The sequence below is a fragment of the Pavona decussata genome, unplaced genomic scaffold (genome assembly GCF_977016875.1).
Source record: "Pavona decussata unplaced genomic scaffold, jaPavDecu1.1 SCAFFOLD_602, whole genome shotgun sequence".
Lineage (NCBI taxonomy): Eukaryota > Metazoa > Cnidaria > Anthozoa > Scleractinia > Agariciidae > Pavona > Pavona decussata.
In genome coordinates, this window is record NW_028145860.1 from 4,371,402 (window position 1) to 4,394,361 (window position 22,960).

Genomic DNA, 22,960 nt, shown 5'->3' on the forward strand with positions numbered 1-22,960 from the left:
CGACACAGTAGAAGACGGTGGAGGTAAACTGTTTTTCCTGAGTTCAATAAGCTGAGTCAGTGGTTCTAAGACTAAGCATTTAGGAGCTAACAGAAGAAGGATACAAAACTGAATGAGTAAAAATTCCATTGAATTTGCTTTGATAGCGAAAGAAAAACTGAAATTAACAAAGAAACTTGGAAATGGACCTGTACCTATTCTCTTAGTCGGATACGCTTTTCCAGCCCTCATTTCGATATTTTTGTCTTCCTTAAAAGGAATTGGGCCTATCACCGTGGTCACGCACCGTGACAAACTGAAAACGAAGGAAGCATGTAAGAATGCCCTGGACAAAGCATCAGCAGCTACCGGTAGCTCCCCCAGTCACACATTCTTCGTGACCAACTACACAAAAGAAAACAGCAAACGTAATCCGAAAACAGAACGTATAACCTTTGATATTTTGCACTACGCACTCCTGACGGCTGAGCGAGCTGTGAAGATTATGAAACAGCAGCAAAAGAACAAAGAGGAGGATGAGATGATGAACGCGCTGGAAGGGACAAGCATCAGTGGTCACGTGCCACCGGACCCTGCAGACGGTAATTTTGCAGCGGTCAAAATAATGCAGTTCCCGCCAAAATTTTTAAACGTTTTGTAAGCAAATCCTGACAGACCTTGAATCTTCCATTGCAAACGTGAAACACTGTTGGTTTTGTTTAGACTTATGATTTTTTATGTCGGGGGGTATATGTGAACAAGTTGAAGGCTGTTAGGTGCAAGTTTTGTCCGTTTGTGATTACAGTTTGTCACGCAATATATTTCTTCCAATATTTTCACCTTGGTTGGGGAGGGGATGGGGTGGGGTTGAGACTTTTATATTAATATTCCATCACATTTTTTCCATTGCGCATATGAGACATAGTGACATTTCAGTTCTAGTAGTATAAATATTGTTGGTCCTCTGTTTGTCCTATGAACCTAGTTCCCCCGAGTCTCCTGTAGCATCCGAAAGAGTAATCGAAAGGTCTTAGGTTCGACTCCTTATAGGAGCACTCGGATTTTTTTCCGGTATGCCATTGTCATTCACTGAATAAAACATCATTCTCATGATATATTGTTATATGATATGTTGTAAAAATCGTTGTCTTGAAGCAAAACATCGCTCAGATCTTTAATTCCGCTTTTTTGTTTCCTAGCTTCTGTGGAAGTTTTCCTCCGCTTTTTACAAAAGAAGTATCAATGGAGCAGCAACAGCAAAAGGGAAGTTGTGAAGAAGCTGTCTAAAGATGACGTCACAAATGTAAGGCTGCTGGCTATATGCTGGAGAGATGTGCAGTCTCACTTTTCCTTTGGAATGAAAACAATGGTCGAGAAGGAGCTTAGAAACCGGGGTATGATCGCTTGAGAAAGCCAAGAGGAGCGACTCCTAGATTAAACAAGAATTTGCATGCACAGGACACCTGAAGGTGAGAGTTTATAGGTTTTAAGCACCACTTTCAACGGGTGCAGCAACTTTGAGCGAAACTGTTTTTTTTTTATTCATTAAGTTTTGTTTAAAGGGTTCGATTTGAACTTATTTCCTTTAAATTTTGTTTTTGAATAATTTTTCTAATTAACGATAGCTATAAATGTAGTCTTGCTATCGTTGTTTATAAGCCTTCTCTTATGCCTTTTAAGCGCAGATTAAATTTATGCAAAGATAGCAAACAGGTATGTTCGCAATCCATTTCTTCAAAGTCCCAATAGCTTTAACTGGTCCAATAACCTTTTTTTTTTCAGACCTGTTTTCCATCGATTGGTAGCAATAACTAGTTCAATTTGGCCAATGTGTTTGAGAGAATTATAAAGTTCTTAATTTTTGGCTTTTAAAATCAGATGAAGTATTGATTTTCCGTTGAGAACTTTGTGCATACAAAATTAACTTTTGGGGCGTGGTAAGTTATCGGAACTTTCAAGAAATGGGCCCCATGATGGACCAAAACCGCTTTAAAATCCCGCGAGAATTTAAACCAGGTTGCTTTAAAATTAATTTTATTAGGTTAGTGTCAGCGTTTATATTTCTGTTTGGGGGTAACAACGACACATCAGATAGGCAAAAAATTATAGCCAAGATTGTCCCTCGCAAAAACACAAAGCATTGGAGTAGACTTTAGTGTAGGAGAGTAAATCAAGTACAGTAGTTGTAACTTCTGCATTCATATGATCAGAAACTATGTTTATTTCGTCTTGTTATTTGGTAGAATAGCAGTATTTAGGGCTTAGAGCAAACATCATCAGAAAAAAGGGTTAGTTTTTAAGGACTTAAAAGGTAAGAACTTTTAACGCAACGTAGCGTGTCGAGAAACAGAGTCGACAAAAAGAGATTCGAGTGCTGACGTTTCGAGCGTTAGCTCTTCGTCAGGAAGAATCGCGGTGCGTGGTTTTGAAAAGTTTCAAGGTAACTAATGTTGCTTTAAAAATCGTTCCGTGTAACATCTTAAAGGTGCACAACATATGTATAAAAGTGCGGTTTAAAATTAAAGGGAGACGATTAAATCAATGTTCCAATAGATACTTTACTTTGACATTTATAATGATATTATTAGAAAATACGTATTCAAGAGCTCTATCATACTAAGTTAAACTGGGTATGAAACCGAAATTCAACCTTGAAAAAAGTTAAATACTTTTCTTTTCAATCGGATTAAGGCCTTTTAAACGGACCAACTACAACTCGGCACATCTTTTGTCCTAATCAACAAGTACGCAATTTTTCCCAGAAAGTCTCTCAATTTACGTCACAAATGGTCAGGTTACGAAACAGTCACGCAATGCTAAAGTGACAAAGGAAACATCAAAGGCAGGGCTCATCAAAATTGAGCGCCAATTTAAAGCAATCTCATGAAAGATGAGGTAGAAAATAGAAACCACAAAAAAATGACGGTGATCGGAGCTTTTATGCTCTAACTGACGATGGGTTGTCGATTGGAAAACAAATGTTGACAACAAATGAAAGCACGTGATCAGAATTCTGAGAAAACATAAGGTCCGCAGGGGAAAATTCCCTATTTGAAGGCGTCTCTTTCAGATTGCAAGGCAGTCTTTTGTTACCGAGAAGAGGACAAAGTCGGTCAAAAATCGATCAATTTGAGGCTTAAATATGGGGGTAAGTCTTTCGAAATTTCTTTTTATATTTATCGTATATGTCTCTGTTCTTCTGTCGTTGACTGATCAGTAATTTCTCCCTGTCTGGGGCGTTTGAGCTCCTTGTCAAATGCCTGCAAATGCATAGGTGTGCTGCTTGTAATTTACTTCATATAAAAACCATTTACCATTGAACTTCTTGTTTCTTTTCAATCTTGGATGGGGAAGGTCCAACACTTTGCAAGTCTTGGCAAATAATGTCGGCACACCGACATACACCGAGTTGTTACATTCTCAGCTCTTACCGGGTCAAATCTGAGGAAATAATACCAGCAAATATCTGTTTACGGACATTGGAGCAAATCATTTCAATGTGTTCTATTAGACTACTTTTAATCCTGAGCAAATCTCTTGACTTTTTGTGTAAACTGAATCTTTTCCTCTTCATAAATACTGCTCGGTACAAATAAAATTGTTCCTCATTTTCTCGGAACGAAAAATCTAAGATGGTATCCCATTCGGCTGAAAAGCCTTTCAGTTGTCTCGGGTATATTGTAAAGAAGATGTAATTCATGCAGTAGAAAGGAAAGGAATGATCGTTCTTCTGTGGCAAGTCTCCGAAACAAGCAGAGTACTGTATAAGTTGATGAAATGTATGGCAAGATGACTTTATTTCCGGTCACTTCCGGGTTTCATTTTGGACTTTCGCTTTTGTGTGTAGAATGGGTGGGGTCAGAAGGGGTTTTTTTTAGATTAGGGGAGAGGGGTGGGGTGGGAAAGGAAATCACTTCTGGCTTTCACTTTGTCCTTTCATTTTACGGGGAACAGGCCAGGAGAATGGAGATAGCTTCCGGTCACTTCTCGGCTCAAGTTTCGCTTCAAGAGTTACCTTTCACTCTCACAGTTCGTAACAACTTCGGGTATTTCTAACACTTTCGAAATCGTGACTAAACTCGGTGGGGGCCGGTGGGGATTCGGTAGGTTTGTGGCAATTGATATCCTATTTCAGAACATGCAATTCCTTCAAACAGCTCCTGCTCCAATTCACCATGTTAACCTGCTACAATAATACAAGTTGATAAATTGGTCGAAGACCGAGGCGAAAGCAGCCAACAAGTAAGTAGGAGTTGAGTAGGCCTTCCAATTTCAATTTAGTTTGGAAAATCGTAACCCATCTTAGACCAGCCTTACCCAATTTCAGAACAAAAAGGCTCACCCCCCCCCCCCCCTCCCCCGGCTCTCTAAGGATTCTGAAGAATTATAGTAAGAGATTAGGCCAACCTGTCAGGCTTTACTGGAACAGGAACGCTGTAATCAGGTTCACTGGGGCTCTTAGTTCAGGAAATTTTGTTTAAAATTCTTAACCATGGTGCATAGTTCCAGCCTTTTCTTTTAGTTGATCAAGAGTGTTAAACGCTCTTGACTTTCTAAACTGCACGTGATAGCATCACCAGTTTACCCCACTATTTCTCTAGCACACGATTTTCATGCACAACGGACAGTTTCAATCTACATTTTCACTTCTATTGTTGCTTCCTCCTCCTTCCTCCTTTTTTGTTGCTGTTGTTGTTGTTTTTCGATCTGCTTGAGGTTCATTGTTTCTCCTTCAGAGCGGAGAGTCGAAGCATGAGACACACTACACGTATGTGGATAACACGGCAAGAGAGAGGGAGGAAGCACGGAGGAGGGAAGAGAGACGGCTGGCGAATGAACGGGAACAAAGAGAGAAGGCAGAAAAACTGCGTATAGCACAAGAAGAAGCAAGGAAACGAGAGGATGAAGTAAAACGCTTGCAGCTGGAGAAGGAACTGTGTCTTCGCCGAAGTGAATTGTTCGACTACAAGTTTGGCAATAAGACCAGACTTGATAGCTTCAGGGGCCTGGCAATCGATGATGTAACCCAGCTGAGGATTGGTGTGTTTGGACCAACTGGATCAGGCAAGAGCTGTTTTATCAACACGTGTGAACGCGCTGTGAGAGAAACAGAGAAAGGTTCGGCGCCTGACAGCACCATAGGACGAGAAGGGATCATCACCCTCCAAGACTATCTGCCAGAGATGTTCTTCCACCTTGTTGATATTCGTGGCTTCTTTAACTCCAACGCAAACGAGGTTGTGGAGTTTCAGAATATCCTGGAAGGGAGGATCCAACCAGGAGATAATGTGATCCGCCCTAAAAAGGGTCAAGAAAATACTGCGCCGATGAATCTGCACCCGTGTCCCGAGTTTGCAAGCAAACTTCATGGTGTCATTATTGTAGTCATGGCAAATGACCCGCGGTTAAGGGAGGGAGCCTTAAAAGACTACTTGCAACCAGTCAGAGACGTTTTGCGTAATAAAAGGTAATTTTGCTTTCTATCAGTATTGATTTCATAATTTTAAGTTTCTTTTGCAGACGTCGAGTTTTTGGTGACTTACAGTCTCAGGTTCTTTGCCGGGGGATGCCAGATACGCTTCCCAAGATCCATTCATTGTCCCGTACAGTCTCGACTCCAAACGCGATTAAGAGTGCGTTCTTTCTACGTTCTAAATCAAAGCATTTAGGGGCTAACAGAAGAAGGATACAAAAACACAAAGAGCAAAAATTCCATTGAATTTGCCATTTGATAGCAAAAGGAAAACTTTAATTAAAAAAGAAACTAGGAAATGGACCTGTTTCTATTCTCTTAGTCAGGTGCGCATTTCCAGCCTTCATTTCGATATTTTGTCTTTCTTAAAAGGAATTGAGCCTATCACCGTTGTCACGCACCGTGACAGACTGAAAACGGAGGAGGACTGTGAGAACGCCCTGTTTGAAGCATCAGCAGCTACCGGTAGCTCACCCAGTCACACATTCTTCATGACCAACTACACAAGAGATAATAGAGAGCGTAATCCGGAGACAGAACGCATGACCTTCGATATTCTGCATTACGCACTCCTGACGGCTGAGCGAGCTGTGAAGATTATGAAACAGCAACAAAAGGAGGATGAGATGATGCACGCGCTGGAAGGGACAAGTATCCGTGGGCACGTGCTACCGGACGCTGCGGACGGTAATTTTACAGCGGTTAAAATAATGCAGTTCCGCCAAAATGTTCAAACGTTTTGTAAGCAAATCCAAACGCACGTTGAATCTTCCACTGTAAAGTAAAGTATGTCGAGTAATCGTGAACAAGTTCAAGGCTGTTAGGTGCAAGTTTTGTCCGTTTGAATTACAGTTTGTCACGGAATATATTTCTTCCAATATTTTCACCTTGGTTGGGGAGGGGATGGAGTATGTTTGAGACTCTGTCATATAACTATGCCATCACATTTATTTCCATTGCACATTACTAAATATTGACATTTCAATCCTAGGAGTATGCATAATGTTTGTCCTGTGTTTGTACCATGAATATAGTTCCCCCAGTCAGTGCTAGAGCATCCGAACCACTAATCGGAAGGCCTTAGGTTCGACTCCTGATAGGAGCTCCCGGATTTCCTTTTTCCGAGTATGCCTGTGCCATTCACTGAATAATACATCATTCTCATGATATCTTGTTAAATGATTTGTTGTAAAAATCGTTGTCTTGAAGCAAAAAATAACTCAGATCTTTAATTCCGCCTTTTTGTTTCCTAGCTTCTGTGGAAGTTTTCCTCCGCTTTTTACAAAAGAAGTATCAATGTAGCAGCAACAGCGTGAAGGAAGTTGTGAAGAAGCTGTCTGAGGATGACGTCACAAGTGTAAGGCTGCTGGCTGAATGCTGGAGAGATGTGCAGGCTCACTTTACCGTTGGAATGAAAACAATGGTTGAGAAGGAGCTTAGAAACCGGGGAATGATCGCTTGAGAAAGCCAAGAGGAGCGACTCCTAGATTAAACAAGAATTTCCACACACAGGACACTTGAAGGTGATAGTTTGTAGATTTTAAGCACCACTTTCATTGGTTGAGGCAACTTTAGGGCTTCTACTGTAAGTACCGCTGAGAAATGCTAGGAATGCATTCCTTACATAATCTCACTAGGGTTCTTCGCCTTGTGGCTAGGAAAGGCGTCATAATCTGTTTGAATTTCATGGACGATTCCATTTAATCAAAAATAAACCAGAAAGTACCCGGGGGCTTCGATCAGTTTGAACTTATTACCTTAAAATTTTGTTTTTGAAAAATTTTTAAGTAACGATAGCTATAAATGTAGGCTTGACATAGTTGTCAATAAGCTTTCTGTAATGCCTTCAAAGCGCAGATTAATTATATGCAAAGATAGCAAACAGGGATGTTCGGAATCCATTTCTTCAAAGTCTCAATAGCTTTACCGGGCCCAATAACCTTTTCTTTTTTTTCAGATCTCTTTTCCATCGATTGGTGGTAATTACTAGTTTTATTTGCCCAATATATTTCAGAGAATTAAAAAGTTCTTAATTTTTAGCTTTCAAAATCAGATGAAGTATTGACTTTCTGTTGAGAACTTTGTGCGTCGAAAATTAACTTTTCGGGCGTGGTAAGTTATCGGAACTTTCAAGAAACGAGCCCCATGATGGACCAAAACCGCATTAAGATCCCGCGAGAATTTAAACCAGGCTTGCTTTGAAATTAATTTGATAAGGTTAGTATCAGCGTTTACATTTCTGTTTGGGGGTAACAACGACACATCAGATAGGCAAAGAATTATGGCCAAGATTGTCCCTCGCAAATATAGAAGGCATTGGAGTGGACTTAAGTGTGGGAGAGTAAATCACGGATCAGAAACTATGTTTATTTGGTCTTGTTCTTTGGTAGAATAGCAGTATTTAGGGCTTAGAGCAAACATCATCAGAAAAAAGTGTTAGTTTTTAAGGACTTAAAAGGTGACGACTTTTAACGCAACGTAGCGCGTCGACAAACAGAGTCGATAAAAAGAGATTCGAGTGCTAACGTTTCGAGCGTTAGCTCTTCGTCAGGGCGAATCGCGTTTGGCGTGGTTTTCACAAGTTTTAAGGTAACTAATGTTGCGTTAAAATCGTTCCGTGTATCATCTTAAAGGTGTACGACGTATGTATAAAAATGCGGTTTAAAATTAAAGTCAGACGATTAAATTAATGTTTTAATGGATACTTTACTTTGACATTTATATTGATATTATTAGACTGTGGTCAAGGTCTCTATCATACCAAGTTGAACTGGATATGAATCTGAAATTCAACCTTAGAAAAAGTGAAATACGTTTCTTTTCAATCAGAATTCAAACATCTTGATCCCGGTTAAACGGTTTCAACATTTGCCAACATTCGTTCAACGAATGTTGGGCAAATGTTGAATACACGCATGACGAACCCCTAAGGACGTTTGCGTTGGAGGCTACAATATTTAACGACTAGTTCAAACGCCCCCAACATTTGGTTCAACTAAGTGTTGAATGCATGTTGAAGCAAATTAGTTGAAACTGTTTTTAAGGTACTTAAAGGGGGCTTCCGTTGGCTTTGTTTTCTAGTTTGACTGACGTTCGCGCCTTGTTGTGATCTTTCTGCAGTGGACTCAGAAAATGTCTCACATCCCTGCGTGTGGTGGCTTGGGAATCGCGAGCTTTTGTAATGGAATAGTAGGGCGGCTGATCACAGGTCCGCTTTTGGAAACTGTAATCGTACGGTGGTCGCTGTCATTTACTAAGCTGGAGAAAAAAACTTCTGTCATTAGTGCGTAGTGCGCTTACATTCTGCGCATGACTGGATGCTTCCAGAAATTCGGTTTTTTTTTTTTTTTGGGGGGGGGGGGGGGACGGTACCTTCTAATAGAAAGGTTTTACGCTTTTTTGACTATATAAGAAAAACATATAATAGCAAGGGCCATTGGAATCCAAGAGGAAAATTTATGGTAACCACGCGGTATTTTTCAGAGATAATTTAACACTTTCAACTGAAACATTTCCGCTATTCAAGTTAAAACTTTTTAGGATCATAGTTCCTTGATTATTTCTGAAAAATGCCCTTTTTCTCACATAGTCATAAACCGTGAAAAATACCCTTGTTTTAGGAGACACCATCCTCAAACTATGCTTATCGCGAGCTTTTCAACTTCTACCAACTGACATACCGTCTGTACAGACTTCATCAAATCGATGAGCCGGGCGAACGGAGCATGGTATGGGGGCCCTCTCCGAGCACGTTTTTCGTCTTCTCCCTATGCCTCACATGGGAGCCTGTTCACAGGCTAATTTTTCGTCTACGGATGTTTAGAAGTTCTGAGCTCTTCTCCATCTACTGACAACCTCGTGCTTTATTTTACTTCCCGAGGAAAAAATTCCTGTGCTTAATTAAGTCGAGGGAATTCTAATATAGCACTTAAAGGGGAAGTATCACGCAAATTTGCTGCCATTTCAAAACCCAAAAATGTTTGTCTGTTAGCAGAAACAAGGAAATATTTGTCAAGTTTGTTATAAACTATCACCCCAGTGCAATAAAACTGTCGATTAGTGCCTCTGGCCAGAGACAGAGTAGGTCGCGGTATGGATTGAAACTTGAAAAATGGTAGGCTTATGTTTTTCAAGTTGTCGCATTTTTGTTTCCAAAATGCGCTAGAACAGATCACGAGTTGTTCCCTTTCAAGAATTGAGTTGATTTCTTTCCTCTCGTCATTCTAGAATTATTTTGCAGGTGATTTAAGGGCTTATTTCATCACTTTTAACAAAAGATATCAAAACCCCCATGATACTTCCCCATTAACGACCTTAAGTGATTAAGAGCTACCAGAAGTCGCCATCAAGTCCCTTGTAGCCGGTTCAGTGAAGTGTGAAAGGAAATAAGCAACTTAGCAGACTTTTCTCTGTTTTGTTTTTCCTCTTTTGGTTTTTGCATCTTTTTCATTTGTGGCGTCCATTGTAACAAATTGTGATTTAGTACGATCGATCCAGAATTCATGTCACTGTAGTGCTGAATCATCCTCTCTTTGTGAAAAGCCCCTCACTTAGTAAAGCGGGAATATATTCATACCTCTTCAAATGTCATGGCCGTATTAGCGAATTGTCAAAAAACCCGAAACGTTTTGCCGGTAAGGCATAAACTCACTGCTTCCCCCCACCCCACCCCCTCACTCTCCCTTTACCAATTGAAACTGAGTGGAGTCTGGATCGAGAAAGAAGTTAAAATGGCGGCAGGGTTGCTTGTTCAAAGTATGGCTTTTTTATTTGAGCCTACAGCGATGGTTATAAAGTTCAGGGATGCGATTTTGATAGCCAACTGTACTTTGGCTTATTCGTTATCGTCTGACACATTTAGTTGAATGGAAAATGAAGAATTTGGTGCTGTTTCGACTGAGGAGGTGTAGTCTGTTTACATATGGCTGAAACAAAACTTGGATAAGCTTAAATTGGAAAGGTAAGCGTTAATTTATATTTTAGCACTATCTTAAGTTCAACGAAAACGCAAAATATATGTATTTAAAAATTTCTTGGGTAAGAATTTAGTAACTTCATAGCGAACGCGTCTTAACGTTATGAAGTCACTCTTGACAGCTGTATTGTTGTCATGTTGATTAACTTGATTTGACAAGTGGAGCAAACAAACGATTTAACTTCATAGCAGTGGAAAGTACTTTATTGGTTCATTCGTTGGCCTTGTGGGCCCGTTAAAAATTTTTCTCAGGCGACAGCCTCGAGCTTTAAAGTGACGTGAATTTAATGTGGGGGTACTTCCGGATGAACTGAATCAGGAAATTCCCTGACTAGCATTCAGGGTTTTCATTAACAATTCTAGTAGCAGGAGAAAGGTGTAACGTCACAGGAGAAAATTTTGAAAGAGACCCACATCTGAGTAAACAATAGTCTTAAGCTATTGAAACGTTAGCCAGAGAATTCAATGTAGTAAACGGAGAATTCTCTGATCTCTGTTGCCTAATGAACACCCTGAACATTGTTTTGATTGTTTAAAGATGCCTCAAGTTTTGATTTTTCACAAGGTCAAACTTGTATGTTGATTTAGCGACATTCTGAGATTTTTGTTCTATTCCAAAAACAGTGCTAAAAGATATTTTCCCTGAGTAGTGAGCGTGCTCAGGATGACTAGACAGTGATCTTCGCTAGTTGTTGGAGCTTCTGGAGAACCCTGCTAATAGTAGACCATGAAAGAAACCCTCCCCCCCCCCCCCCTTCTTGTATGAAACCAACAACATGTATCAACCTCTTTCCCAGGGCTTTTACCCCAGTTGTAAATTGGTAGGTTTGCGGGAAAAGTCCCTTGTATTGGCTGGTCATGTGCCCACCATATATAATTCAGAGTTGGCTAATTTATGCAACCTGCTAGGTGTTTCTCTATTCTTATTGATTGTTAGAATTCTGCCCAAATACATTATCTTGTTTAATAATTTTAAGTGAGCTAGTGATACTAGTAAATCGAAGAAATTTTAATCCTTTGATGTTGATAATCGTTTGTATGGAGCATTCTTCTCCAAAACAATACATACTTATAGTTCAGTACCCACTTTGCTACATTCTATGCAAAAGTTGTTGCATGCCTTTAAGCAAAATTGGCATTGACAAGAACATTTGTCATGTCTGTGGTATCACGATAAACGAGGTGGGTGATTGCCTTTCAGAGCACGAGGCACAGAGGAGTAGGTAATGTCAGCTAAATTCACCAGCTAGTTTCAGCACACCAAATCAAATTTGTTGATTGTAATTTATGAATGTGACCAAACAGAGCATCATGAGATCTAGTTACATTCCTGTTGAAGTATCAAACCAACAAGGGTTGCCTGGGTAGCATAAGGTGAAGCAGATGTTTTCGGAAAGCATAGATCTCAGCAAGAAAGGCTGTGAGAAATGTAGGACGTTTAATCAAGTCTAACCAAACCTAGATTAAATGCCTTTTATACTGGACAGACAGAACAAGAGGTCAGATTTAATTAGAGAAATTAGGCAAAAGTCACAGGACTCATAATGCAGAAATGATATTTGAGCTCATTCTTCCACAGTGTCAAATCCTCCAGTAAGCCTGCTCTATTTTTTATAGAGATGCCTCTCCAACGAATTTTTCAAAGTCAAATTCTTTTAAATTTATCTCTTTCAGACATCACCAGAAACTTAAAGTGGCTCATCCAGTGATGGTTTCTCTGACAGTGACAAAGCTTCGCTGTCACGTATGTCAATATCCAAAGGGTAACAATGTTGTTTCTGTCTGCTGTATTGTCATTATGATAGCGATCATAACTTGAAAAGTCTCCTTAATGATTGTGTTCATCAACAACGATAAGGAGATTTTTGCCTTTTAAGAGTCCTATGGTTACTAATAATTAGTGACCAAATTATGCAATTATTGCGTACAAAAGATGAATTCTTGACAGGCGAAACAATATGTACTGGTAGCTTGTCATTTGCCTGTTCTGTCATGGTGACAGTGAAGCATTACTCTGGCAAAAAAAGGAAAGCAAATTCAAGGGGTTGATTTTCTTTTGTTGCACCTTGAAAAAAGTTTGAGATTACAAAATTTTGGCATCTCCTTTGAACAAAAAGTCCTATCCACCTTGACAAAAGCTTGCCTATATTAGGCGGAGGGGGGAATAGCCTGCGAGCAAGCTCTCTTGGGGGTGGGGGCAGGAGGGGGAAAGAGGAGAGAGCTTGCGACAATGTCTCAGGAATTTGAATGCCGCCCCCAATACTCCCCCCGGCTCCCTGCTGTCCAGCTGTCAGAATTTGGCCAATCAGCGCAAACCGGAAACGATAGTAAACGTAAACAAACATGTGAAAGGTAGAAAAACAAATGGAAAATTTGGAAGAAAGCTATAAATTCATTTACTCCTTGGATATGTCGACAAATGCAGAACTGAAGAGGAAGGGTGAAGGGAGAGAGAAAGAAAACGAAACACAGGTGATCAATAAGCAAAGTTCAACGTAAATGACAGCGACTGACGAATTCCAGCCGTAAAGACAGTGAGAGTATTTTGCCGCTTCAGTCAGTTTGGTGCACCTTGTGGAAGCGGAGATAGTAAGTTACTTTCCTCATTTTTTTTCTCTGTTTGTGAGTGGGTGGTATCCTGAAATCCTACAATCTGACTGAGAATTTTCCTATCTCTGACCACAGTCATGGTAACAATACATGGGAAATCTTGAAGTGAAATCATTTTCACTCCGATCTGGCACGATGAAACATTGAATTTTTTGTCTTGAAGTGAAACGTTTTGCTGGCTAAACATTGTAAAATGAACAGAAAACTCAGTAATGGAAAAAAAGGATTGGTTGTTCTCAAAAGAGGCGAGTATTCATTTGATTTTTTTGACAAAACTTTGCTGGTTTGCTGTATTGCAAGCTCAGTTTTACGTTCCATGTTCATTATTTCCCTTGGAGTTTTATTTTCTAATCTCATCCCATTTTACTTCATTTAAGAAAATTTGATTCTTAGCTAAAAAAGTCAGACAAAGGCCTGTCAGACACAACACTGTATCGTTGGCATAAACTCTGACAAGTTCTTCCTGCACACATTTCTCTAATTTTAGCATTGCTTTGTGACAATATTCATAGAGAACAAACACAAATACTTAAAATAATAAGATATAACTTAGGTAGAGAGTAAGATGTATGAGGATTTTTCACTGAAAGTCTTGTAACAACTTTCATTAAAAGCGAATGTAAAATTTGAAATGTGGTTTCATTTTCGTCAAAACACCGCCTGATTGATTGTGTGACTTTTTCAACGATGGTTGTTCAGTTTATTCCTGTACTGCTTGCTATGAAATATCACAATTTTTTCCATTTTATTGTTGTTGCTAAATACTTTGCCGCATATGCTCTTCAATTAAATATAAGTCCCGAAAGGATGACGAATTTTTATGGTTGTTACGTTCACACGGAAACCATAAGCAGAAATGCTATTGGGAAGTAATTTTGCAGCTCTGCTTTTAGGCTTGGCTAAATATATATATCATACATTTGAACTGTAGGTGAAACATTTGCAGAGGGGATAGGGGCATTACAGTAACATATCTAACTTGAGCAATAGCAAAAAGGAAGACTGAAAAAAATTCAAGCTTGAACAGGATTTAAACCCATGCATGACCTCTGCAAAACCATTGCGGTGCTCTTCCTACTGAACTTTCAAACCTATCTTGTGAGTTTGTAATAAAGCAATCAAGAGAAAACCAGTTAGAGAAACTGTGGAAAAGTAAATTAATACCCACTGCAACACTGCAATAGACTACTATCCTATCCAGGCAAAAGGCAATATCAACTTACTCCTTGAAGTCATGGGCCCAGTTGTTCAAGCCTGAATTAAGGTGACTACTTTTGCTACTGCGTATACGTTCTGCACATCTCAAGATACTTGGGTTTCCTATGGGTGGTGCCTACTAATACAGTGGTATTTTTGCATGGTTTTAAACTATGCAGAGAAAGCAGAACTTAGCAAGTGCTCTTGGTATCCAAAATGAAAATTTGGGGTAACCATGCATTTTTCAGAGATATTAAATTAAAGTTTCAATTTGGAAAAAAACGCCATACATTCCTTTGTATTTTACAGCTTTTTGAATTATTGCTGCTTAATTATCAGTAAAAAACGTATGGTTACCCCCATTTTTGTTTTTGGATTCCAATAACCCTTGCTAAGATCTGCTTTTCCCGCATAGTCATAAACTGTGCAAAAATACGTTTGTATTAGTAGGCACTTAAGCTAATCCTGGTTTAAAACGTGAACTTTGTTTAATTGTAGATCAATAAAGGTTCTTCCTTTAAAAATATTTTTGACTCAGACTATTCTTCACCATAAGCGTAAAATTAACCTTTAAAAACATTTGCAACAAGCCAGAGGGAAACCTTGGTTAACTTTTAATTGGAGATTAACGTTAATCGCCTTTCAAACTTAGCCTACTAGTCAAAGTAGAGTTACCATAGATCCCTATTTGAATGCGTGCGTGGAATAAGGCCCTAAGTGACTTTTGAGTAAGGTCAAATTCTCCTCTTGTTTCACAAGCCAATACAAGGCAATTTGGAAGGAGAATCTAACAATCTATCAGAAGTCACATTCGCCTTTTTTCCAGGCACCCCTTCATTTATGTTATAGCGGGAATATTGAAATGTCATCGGTTATTGCCTTAGTTTTTGATAAATTAATTTTATTGTTGCCATTTTTCTCAGGATCATGACAAGAACCATGATATTCACATTGGTGAAAGAAGGATTTTATTTGAGGACAACAGAAGTGCATTCCTTCTGCCGCCTTCCTCATCACCACCTAATCAAAGGGTACAAATTAACGTACCAGCTTATGGCTGGAAAATAATTATTGCTCATTAGCTTTCATTTGAATGGTCACACTTTAGGATTTCATCCAGACATAAGTTAAAACCACCTTGTACAGCATAATAAACAGCACCACAGGAAAGTACTACTCAGTAGCTTTCATTTGAATGGTCGTCTATAAGATTCAGTCCACAGACACAAAAATTAGAAACACATTGTAGGTTTTAATAAACAGGACTGAAGGAAAGTGCTACTTTAATAGTATTTTTAAACGATCACAAGTTAGAACCAAATTGTACATCATAAACAGCACCACAGAAAGTATTGCTAAATATATGTTATTTGAATAGTCTCATACAGTAAAAGATTTTAGTTTGCAACAGAGCAGAACCTTGAGGTTGAACATCTGTACAGAGCCTCTACATATGAAACTTTGTTAAGTAACCCATTCAGGAGGCCAAGCTTACACAGACAACTTCTTTATTCAACTTAATTGTATCTCTCAGTTAGTATGCGCAGTGTGATTGGTCAATTTTGTGGGCCCACTTGGTTTGAAAGTTGTTACTTTCCTGTGTACCCAATTAACCTCAGAGATATAATAAACATCTTACTTACCTTGTTTTCTCAGTCTGTACTGTAGGTTACCGATCCTCGTTTTCCCATTTATTTGTGGCCTGTGTGCTTCGTGCTTGGGCCATAAATCAACGCGAAAATACTCAGTCTGTAACTTACAATACGGACCTCAAACTCGGTTAGTAAGAGGTATTCATTCAAAATATGGGTTGTAAAACATAATTACAGGACTGACCAGCAAACAGCACGGTTGCTAGTCAAGATGGATCAGTTGAAAATAGATAAAAATTAGATAAATTAAACAAATCAATAAATTAACTGATAAGTTAATAAGAGAAGCTAAATAAAAATGACGGCAATATAAAAGAAAGAAAGACGAGCACATTACAAAGGACTGAGAATATTAAGTTTACCTAATTTTAATTAGATTTTAACTGTTGCAATAATTGCAAATTACAGGCAAAAACTAACGAAAGAAAAGTCCTACGTTTCGGCGACATCTTTGCGCCATTGTCAAGGGAAACTAAAATTAAATATGCGATTTCAAGAGTAACTGAGAGTTCAGTTTCCCTTGACAATGGCGCCAAGATGTCGCCGAAACGTAGGACTTTTCTTTCGTTAGCCTTTTTTGCCTGTATATGCTTATCTAAATCATTGTTGAATAATTGCAATGATAACTGTATGAACACGTATCTTCTTTTTCCAAACCTCTGGTCGAAATATTATAGAAGTTCTCTTAAAGGAGTTTTTTTGGTAGAACATGTTTACAGGTTGGTATCTCATTCCACTTCTGGGTTGAATGTCTACGATGACCACGCCCTATTGCTCCCTTTTGTTTCTTGCTTACATGTGCACCATATTTTGTCTTGATGTCTCTCATATCATTTGGCAGGGAGTCACAGTGAGAAATGCAAGAAGCCTCACTCCTAGTCCAATACCCAGCCCTACACGACCAACATTTACATCGTAAGTGCAACTTTTGTGCTACAGTAGAGTTACAAATTAAACAATATATAGAAATTATTTCATTCTTTATCAACTATGTGGTTATGTGCACCCCTCATTTCTGTGATGCATTGTAATAGAGATGGTTTAATTTTTGTTCTTTGTTGTTCTTTGCAGGCGCCGAAGTCTCAGTCCTGTTTGTTTACGCCCAAGTAGTTTATCCTTAAAGAGGAAGTGTAAGTCACCTAGCTGTGAACATACGTTTACCTTGCTGCTTTGAGGTACGGGACCAAATTTTTGTTAAGCCAATCAGCATGCCGGAATTTTTGACAGTGACTGTAAAATCAGCATTGGACACTATTATGTTGAAAGAAATAAGGACTTATTGATGTTTGTCTCACAACCAAAAGTTCAAATGACAATTTTGTACACTAGTTTAGACCCAAAGGATAAATTTCTATGGATTTTTCCATAACAATGGCCACTGGCTTGTTACACTTCAAGTACTGTCTGTTGCTTTGGTAAATACGTAGAAGTTTAGCCTTAAGATAAGATTTACAGCGCTCTCCATTTGTCATTACTGGCCTGCCACACCGAGTTCAAGTTTCAAGTTTCGAGTTTATTCAAGAATTTAAAAAATTTGGCAAAAAAGAGAGACTGGCCCGCAGGTAGCGAGAGCCAATCTAGGCAGGCCAGACTTACAACTGTTTAAGGAAAAAAATTAATTACAGTCATTACAATCAAAGACAGAAAAAATAGAATTTAGGGGAGGTAGAGAAATCACGAGTAACACACAAGAAAGGGAAAAACAAGTCGAAAATTTACGAAAAACAAAAATTAACGAGTCGCAACGTTAACTAATTGGCGGGACCTATTTTCTTTACTATGATAGATATTGGTAATTGAACTGAGTGGAGTGCAATTTGGTCTGAAATCATACGCGTGATTTCAAAATCAAACGAGCGCGCAGCGCGAGTTTGATTTTAAATCACAAGTATGATTTCAGACCAAAATTGCACGACACGAAGTTCAATTACCACTTAATTACATCCATTTTGAAATCACAGAGTATCATTGTCAATATTAGTATTCTATTTGGGTTACTTCATTTCCATTTTGATGGGCTAAAGAAAGGATGCAATTTAGAGCAAAAAATGATGCAATTTGGGAATAAATTGCACCATTTTGGACCAATCAGATTCCGAGGATCACCAGTGATTTCAAAATGGATGTAATTAGGGTTTTAGTATAGTCATTTTCGTTTACCAAAATATTGAGGAGAAGCTGGGGAATTTCTCCTTTGAATTCTTTCTTCCAGTCAATTTGTAATTTTACAATAACTGTCCAAATTCCCGCGCGCTGATTGGCTCGTAGCTATTGTCTATAAGAGTACAGACAATAAAAATGACGCCAGATGTAACGCGCGCGCTTTCTCAACGAAAAAATAGCCAATTCCGCTCGTACTTTTTCCATGTTATTGTAAAAAACAAATCGACGTCAGTTTTCTATGGTCTATACTCTTGTAGACCATAAAATGCCGCCATAAAATGTCCAAAACTTGGCAGTGAAACCACTCGCCTGCGGCTCGTGGTTCCACTTGAGTTTTGAACATTTTTGACGTCATTTTATGGTCTATAAGAGTATAGACCATAGAAAACTGACGTCGATTTGTTAAACGGAATGTATCGATTTGAAGGATAAGCTTTATGTTAGGCCTTGGAATTTCTTCAAAATAGCGAGTATCATTTTCAGAGTGATTATTTTTAAAGATTTTACAGCACCATCTCTTCAAAATGACGCATTCGATTTAGACTGGCCCGTCTGAGCCGGCCACTCCTGGCAAATGGAAAACGCCGTTAGTGTGATAAGTCCAGAGTAGGCGTGCGTAAGACTTTAAGCCCCATTTACACCAACAAAACATAATTCAATTAAACCAGGTTTAACAAAATGAAAATTGGTAACAGAAAGTTGAACCATTGGCTTTGGCATAGGATTTTAGTAAACTTAACTTATGCTTTCATTTGTGCTAAATCTGTTGTCAACAAAAATCCGAAAGCAGCTTTTATGAAGGAAACAATTTTAAACTGTGTTTAACTAAACAGCTTTTAAACTTGTTTAGCCTTGGTGTGAATGGGGCAAGATTACATGACACAGGGAAACAGAAGTAACTCTTAGTTTATCTTTTATTGTGCCTCTATCTGTACAATTAATCAAATATTTGTATGTACTCCATTGGCAATTAAAAATAGCATTAAACTTTAATATGTGATAAGTGTAAAGGGTGTATTGTAAGTAGTAATATTTTAAAATTGATTTGTAAATAGTTCTCACTTACTTCAAGTAACCAACATTGTACATACATTCAATAAATACATCGGATATTTTGTTTGTTTTGCTATGGATTAACGCTTTATTTCTCAAGTCATTGTATCAGTTCCTTTTCCCTGCCAAGTGAAGTGAGTGGTTTTTTTTCTTATTGTTCCGATAATTTGCTAAGTTTTTATTGGGTGAAATAATTGGCCTAGCATCAAACATATATCCACGGAAGGTGAGCTTTGACCAATATTGTACTTCCAGATACCATCACTCCATCCTCAACCCAAAGGAACCTCTGAAAATTTCCTTGCAAAAAGTTTCTTGTTTTGTTTTAAATCGCTGTTAGTCTGGTATGTTGTGGACGGGGATAAACGGAACTTGACGAAAACGCTGACGTCATTTGGTACTGTCGACCCCTTTGATGGAAAACGCCCTTTTAGCATAGAAGAAAGGGAAGAACTGGATAAAAAACGTTCCGTTTGAAAAACTCTTCGCAAGGCGAAAATGATTCGGAAACGCAAAAGTGTTGACAAACAACGTGATCCTTAAAAAGTTCTAGACTAGAATGGATGGTGTCTAAGACTTTGTATCCCGGATGGTTGGGATACTAATACATCACCAGGATGCCAACAGTAGTTTGTTAAGGTTTATCCAAACGTCCCATTATATTTTATACGCCTGCCTTCAGTTTTTCAAAGAGCAGATTACTTTATCCAGTTGATGACTCGCTATCCAACACAGCCAATGTACCCCAACTAATGGATTTGCCAAGGTTTTCGCGCAACCTTGTCTTAATTTGTATGTATACATCGTTTTAGTCACGATTCATGGGGAAGCTAATTCGTGAGCTTCAGTTGGTCAATTCCCAGAGTTGTTGTTGGTATCAGAGGGGGGCTTGGGGGTAGGGGGCTTCAGAAATAATGCAGGCATTTAGCGCCAGTAACCATTCTGTGTCCTGCGGCGCCATTTTGAACGCACCAAGTTTCCTTTCTTCTTTCTTTCTTCCATTCCTACCCTCCCCCTCTCTTATTTCTTTCTTCCTTTTTCATTCAGAGGGGGACAAGAACAGAACTTGGTATAAAAAGAAAAATTCCAAGCGATCTGCCTCATTTGCATTTCACAGTTTGATCAAATAACTGACACTGCATGAAATTATCGGTATACGGTGCCTTTCTCAGGTCTTGCACAAAGTTGTAGACGGAAAATGTAAGGATGTAGCGTAAAGTATAAAGGTCCGTATAAACGACAGCCGTCAGGGTATGCCTAGCCTGCGAACGCAGACGTATTTCCGGCTGTCGCTTCTCTCCCCCTTATTTTTCGGCAGAGAGAAGCGACACCCGGAAATACGCCTGCGTTCGCAGGCTAGGTTATGCCAAGAAAATATACGGATCATACACACTTGTACCATGATTGCGTTTACGTAAATATAAGAAATCAAACGTGTACTGGTCATTGTACAGTCCTTATACGCCCGTGGTTAGGTCATATAGGTCGGTATATGATAACTCTTGTACACGTGCAACCTCGCTCCCAGGTTCTCTCCTCTCCTCTCGCTCCCTGGGAGGTGAAGAGGAGAGACCCTGGGAACGAGGTTAGTACACGTGATGTATACGGACTCATTATATCACCTTATATTTATTATTTCAGTCAGTGATAATGCAATGGACAACAACAACAAACTTTATTTACCCCCGAGTCTACAAAAAGTGTTCACAATGTAACACATAAATAATGTGGGGTACTGACTAGCTGGTATAACTCTAGCGTTAAAAATGCCAAGCAGCCAGTTAAACAGAAAAGATATTCCTACATCATCATCATCATCATCATCATCATCATCATCATCATCATCATCATCATCATCATCATCATCATCATCATCATCATCATCATAATAATAATAATGGTCTGATCTCTTCCTTCACCGCGGACGCAACATCCCATATCTGTAATTTCCCACTTTTTTGAGTAAGTGTTGTCCTTATTGTTTTAAAGCTACATATTTACCATTGCACTGTAAACCTCGTAAGTAGTTAATTGGACTGCATTCTTGTAATTCATTGTTGTGATTGCAATAAATAAATAAAAGAATAAAGAAAAGAAAAGATTTCCATGTGTTCAGGTCGGACAGACAAACAAAAATAGGCACACACGCAAAAATACGAAGAAACAGAGTTTAGATAAAAGGTGTTATAACCCACCAATAAATTTCCGCGCGTTCTTATGTCACGTGGTAAAACCATCAGACAATAAATGTCACTCGATTTTTTTGGACCAGAAAAACAAAGAAAGAGCGTCACAGTTTTAAGTCTTAAGTCAGCGACACACCTGGCGATTTTATTCGCCGCTCACGGCGATTTTTGATCGCTAGCGAAAATCGCAAGCCATTTTCGCCACCGATTGATGCGGACACACTTGGCGATCATTTTCGCCGATCGCGGCGATGTGGCAGTTTTGAAAAGTAATGCGATAAGATCGCCCAACCTGATGGGTTTGCTTTACTGGCGATTCGCAGCAATGACCGTAGAAATTCGCGGGAACGGGTACACTTGGCGAATTTAATCGCCAATATCTGACATGCCAGATATCGGCGATTTTTTCTGGGCGATTTTATACGCCGATCGCCGTATAAAATCGCCAAGTGTGTCGCTGGCTTTAGCTGTTGTTATCCAATAACAGTTTAATAAAATGAAGTAAACTATTTAGCTTGCCCTCTGGCCATAACTGGCTGTTTTGTCTTTTCCACAGTAAACCGCGCGCATTTTGGAAATTAATCGGACGGTTATAAAATAAATATAATCTCTTCCGGCTTGCTGCTATTTCGGAGGATAATGCCCTCTGCTTAAAGATAGTCCTTAAAATTTCACAGTTACCCTCGAAGCTTTGCTGCTCGGCCAATTTTCGGACAGTCTATTTTTGTACAGAGTACACGTTCGCATTGGCAAAATAAATTAATAAATAATTAATTAATAAAATAATTTTATTTACCATCGTGTTACTGAAAAATAAACTTGCATATTATTGCTGTTTTGGGGTTTGATTTGTCGAGACTAGAAGCGTTGATCTTTTTTTCCCAGTTTTTTTCAGATTGTTCCGACATTTTTCTTGAAGGCTTGACAGCATACTTGATTAGCATGTCATTAAATTATGCATTCTTAAAAAAACATGCGATATTTGCTCTTCTTAGCAGTTGTTGATTGGTTGAAAATCATCTAATTCATATTCATAACGTTTCCTTGATTTCGCGTCAAATCAACGAACTTGCCGACGAGTGAAGACGTGTGAGACAAGCTTTGCCTTTGAATGCCAATGTCCTCGAATGAAGGAACAACCTAGACTTTTTGGGATGAAGCCTTCGCTTCAAACAAACAAAGGTGAGTACACATTTTCAGAGTACTTCAGTCCTTAAACTTTCGAACTCTTAGTAAGCAAGCAGTCCTGGAATTCGGTCTCTTTGAGCTGTTTCAATTCAACGTGTTTTCCGAACTGCAATGATATCAGTATTCGGCGGCGAACGTTCAATTTGCTACCACAACAAAATTCTACAGGAAGGGAAGGAAACAGAGATAAAAAGAGCGAGGAAGTTGTTTTTTTCGCCGTTGAATGTGCTACAATTTTGCCCGATACAAATTGTTCGAAGAAGCACGTGGTTTGTCCAAGCACCTTTGGTCCTTTCACGGGCTTCGTTCCGATGAAAATGTTTCGCATTTTAGTTTCTTCTCTAACGTTCTAAAAGCTTGAAAATATACTCAAAAATGTTTTGTTTGTAATAAATTTAAAGGCTTCCATGAAAATTAGTTGTCACATTCATAAATTTACCTCTAGAGGCAAACTGAAAGGGAAGACTTGGGCGGAAAGGTTCAC

At 38.9% G+C, this 22,960-nt stretch overlaps 3 protein-coding genes, 2 long non-coding RNA genes and 1 pseudogene across 8 annotated transcripts in view; 5 read left to right on the plus strand and 1 right to left on the minus strand.

Moving 5' to 3' along the window:
- Positions 1-1,994, plus strand: part of LOC146449509 (uncharacterized) — a 5,748-nt pseudogene extending 3,754 nt beyond the window's left edge. The window contains exons 3-4 of the transcript XR_014860690.1: positions 258-581; positions 1,179-1,994. The product of XR_014860690.1 is annotated as an uncharacterized LOC146449509 (transcript). The remainder of the gene's footprint in view (positions 1-257; positions 582-1,178) is intronic.
- Positions 1-2,533, plus strand: part of LOC146449505 (uncharacterized) — a 25,123-nt gene extending 22,590 nt beyond the window's left edge. Inside the window, exons 5-6 of one of the 2 annotated variants that reach the window (XR_014860692.1) lie at positions 2,021-2,267; positions 2,315-2,533. The gene's annotated coding sequence lies outside the window, so the exon portion shown is untranslated. Of the gene's footprint in view, positions 1-2,020 lie in introns of both variants that reach the window. The other variant, XR_014860691.1, reaches the window with a different exon arrangement.
- LOC146449506 (uncharacterized) overlaps positions 1-9,355 on the minus strand; it is a 26,961-nt gene extending 17,606 nt beyond the window's left edge. Inside the window, exon 1 of the long non-coding RNA XR_014860696.1 lies at positions 8,825-9,355. This is a non-coding gene — a long non-coding RNA (uncharacterized LOC146449506). The remainder of the gene's footprint in view (positions 1-8,824) is intronic.
- The window catches only part of LOC146449507 (uncharacterized), a 27,251-nt gene extending 8,069 nt beyond the window's left edge, over positions 1-19,182 (plus strand). Inside the window, exons 2-5 of one of the 2 annotated variants that reach the window (XR_014860695.1) lie at positions 10,007-11,609; positions 12,102-12,190; positions 15,158-15,265; positions 16,958-19,182. This is a non-coding gene — a long non-coding RNA (uncharacterized LOC146449507). The remainder of the gene's footprint in view (positions 1-10,006; positions 11,610-12,101; positions 12,191-15,157; positions 15,266-16,957) is intronic. The other variant, XR_014860694.1, reaches the window with a different exon arrangement.
- LOC146449510 (uncharacterized) lies at positions 2,811-5,450 on the plus strand. Its single transcript, XM_085101890.1, has 2 exons — positions 2,811-3,127; positions 4,716-5,450. The coding sequence occupies exons 1-2, from the start codon at positions 3,122-3,124 to the stop codon at positions 5,448-5,450; spliced, it is 741 nt and encodes a 246-aa protein (XP_084958016.1). The 5' UTR covers positions 2,811-3,121.
- On the plus strand, positions 5,546-8,142 carry LOC146449511 (uncharacterized). The gene is made up of 3 exons (XM_085101891.1): positions 5,546-5,612; positions 5,825-6,139; positions 6,706-8,142. The coding sequence occupies exons 1-3, from the start codon at positions 5,546-5,548 to the stop codon at positions 6,912-6,914; spliced, it is 591 nt and encodes a 196-aa protein (XP_084958017.1). The 3' UTR covers positions 6,915-8,142.
- Positions 19,183-22,960: the final 3,778 nt, after the last annotated feature.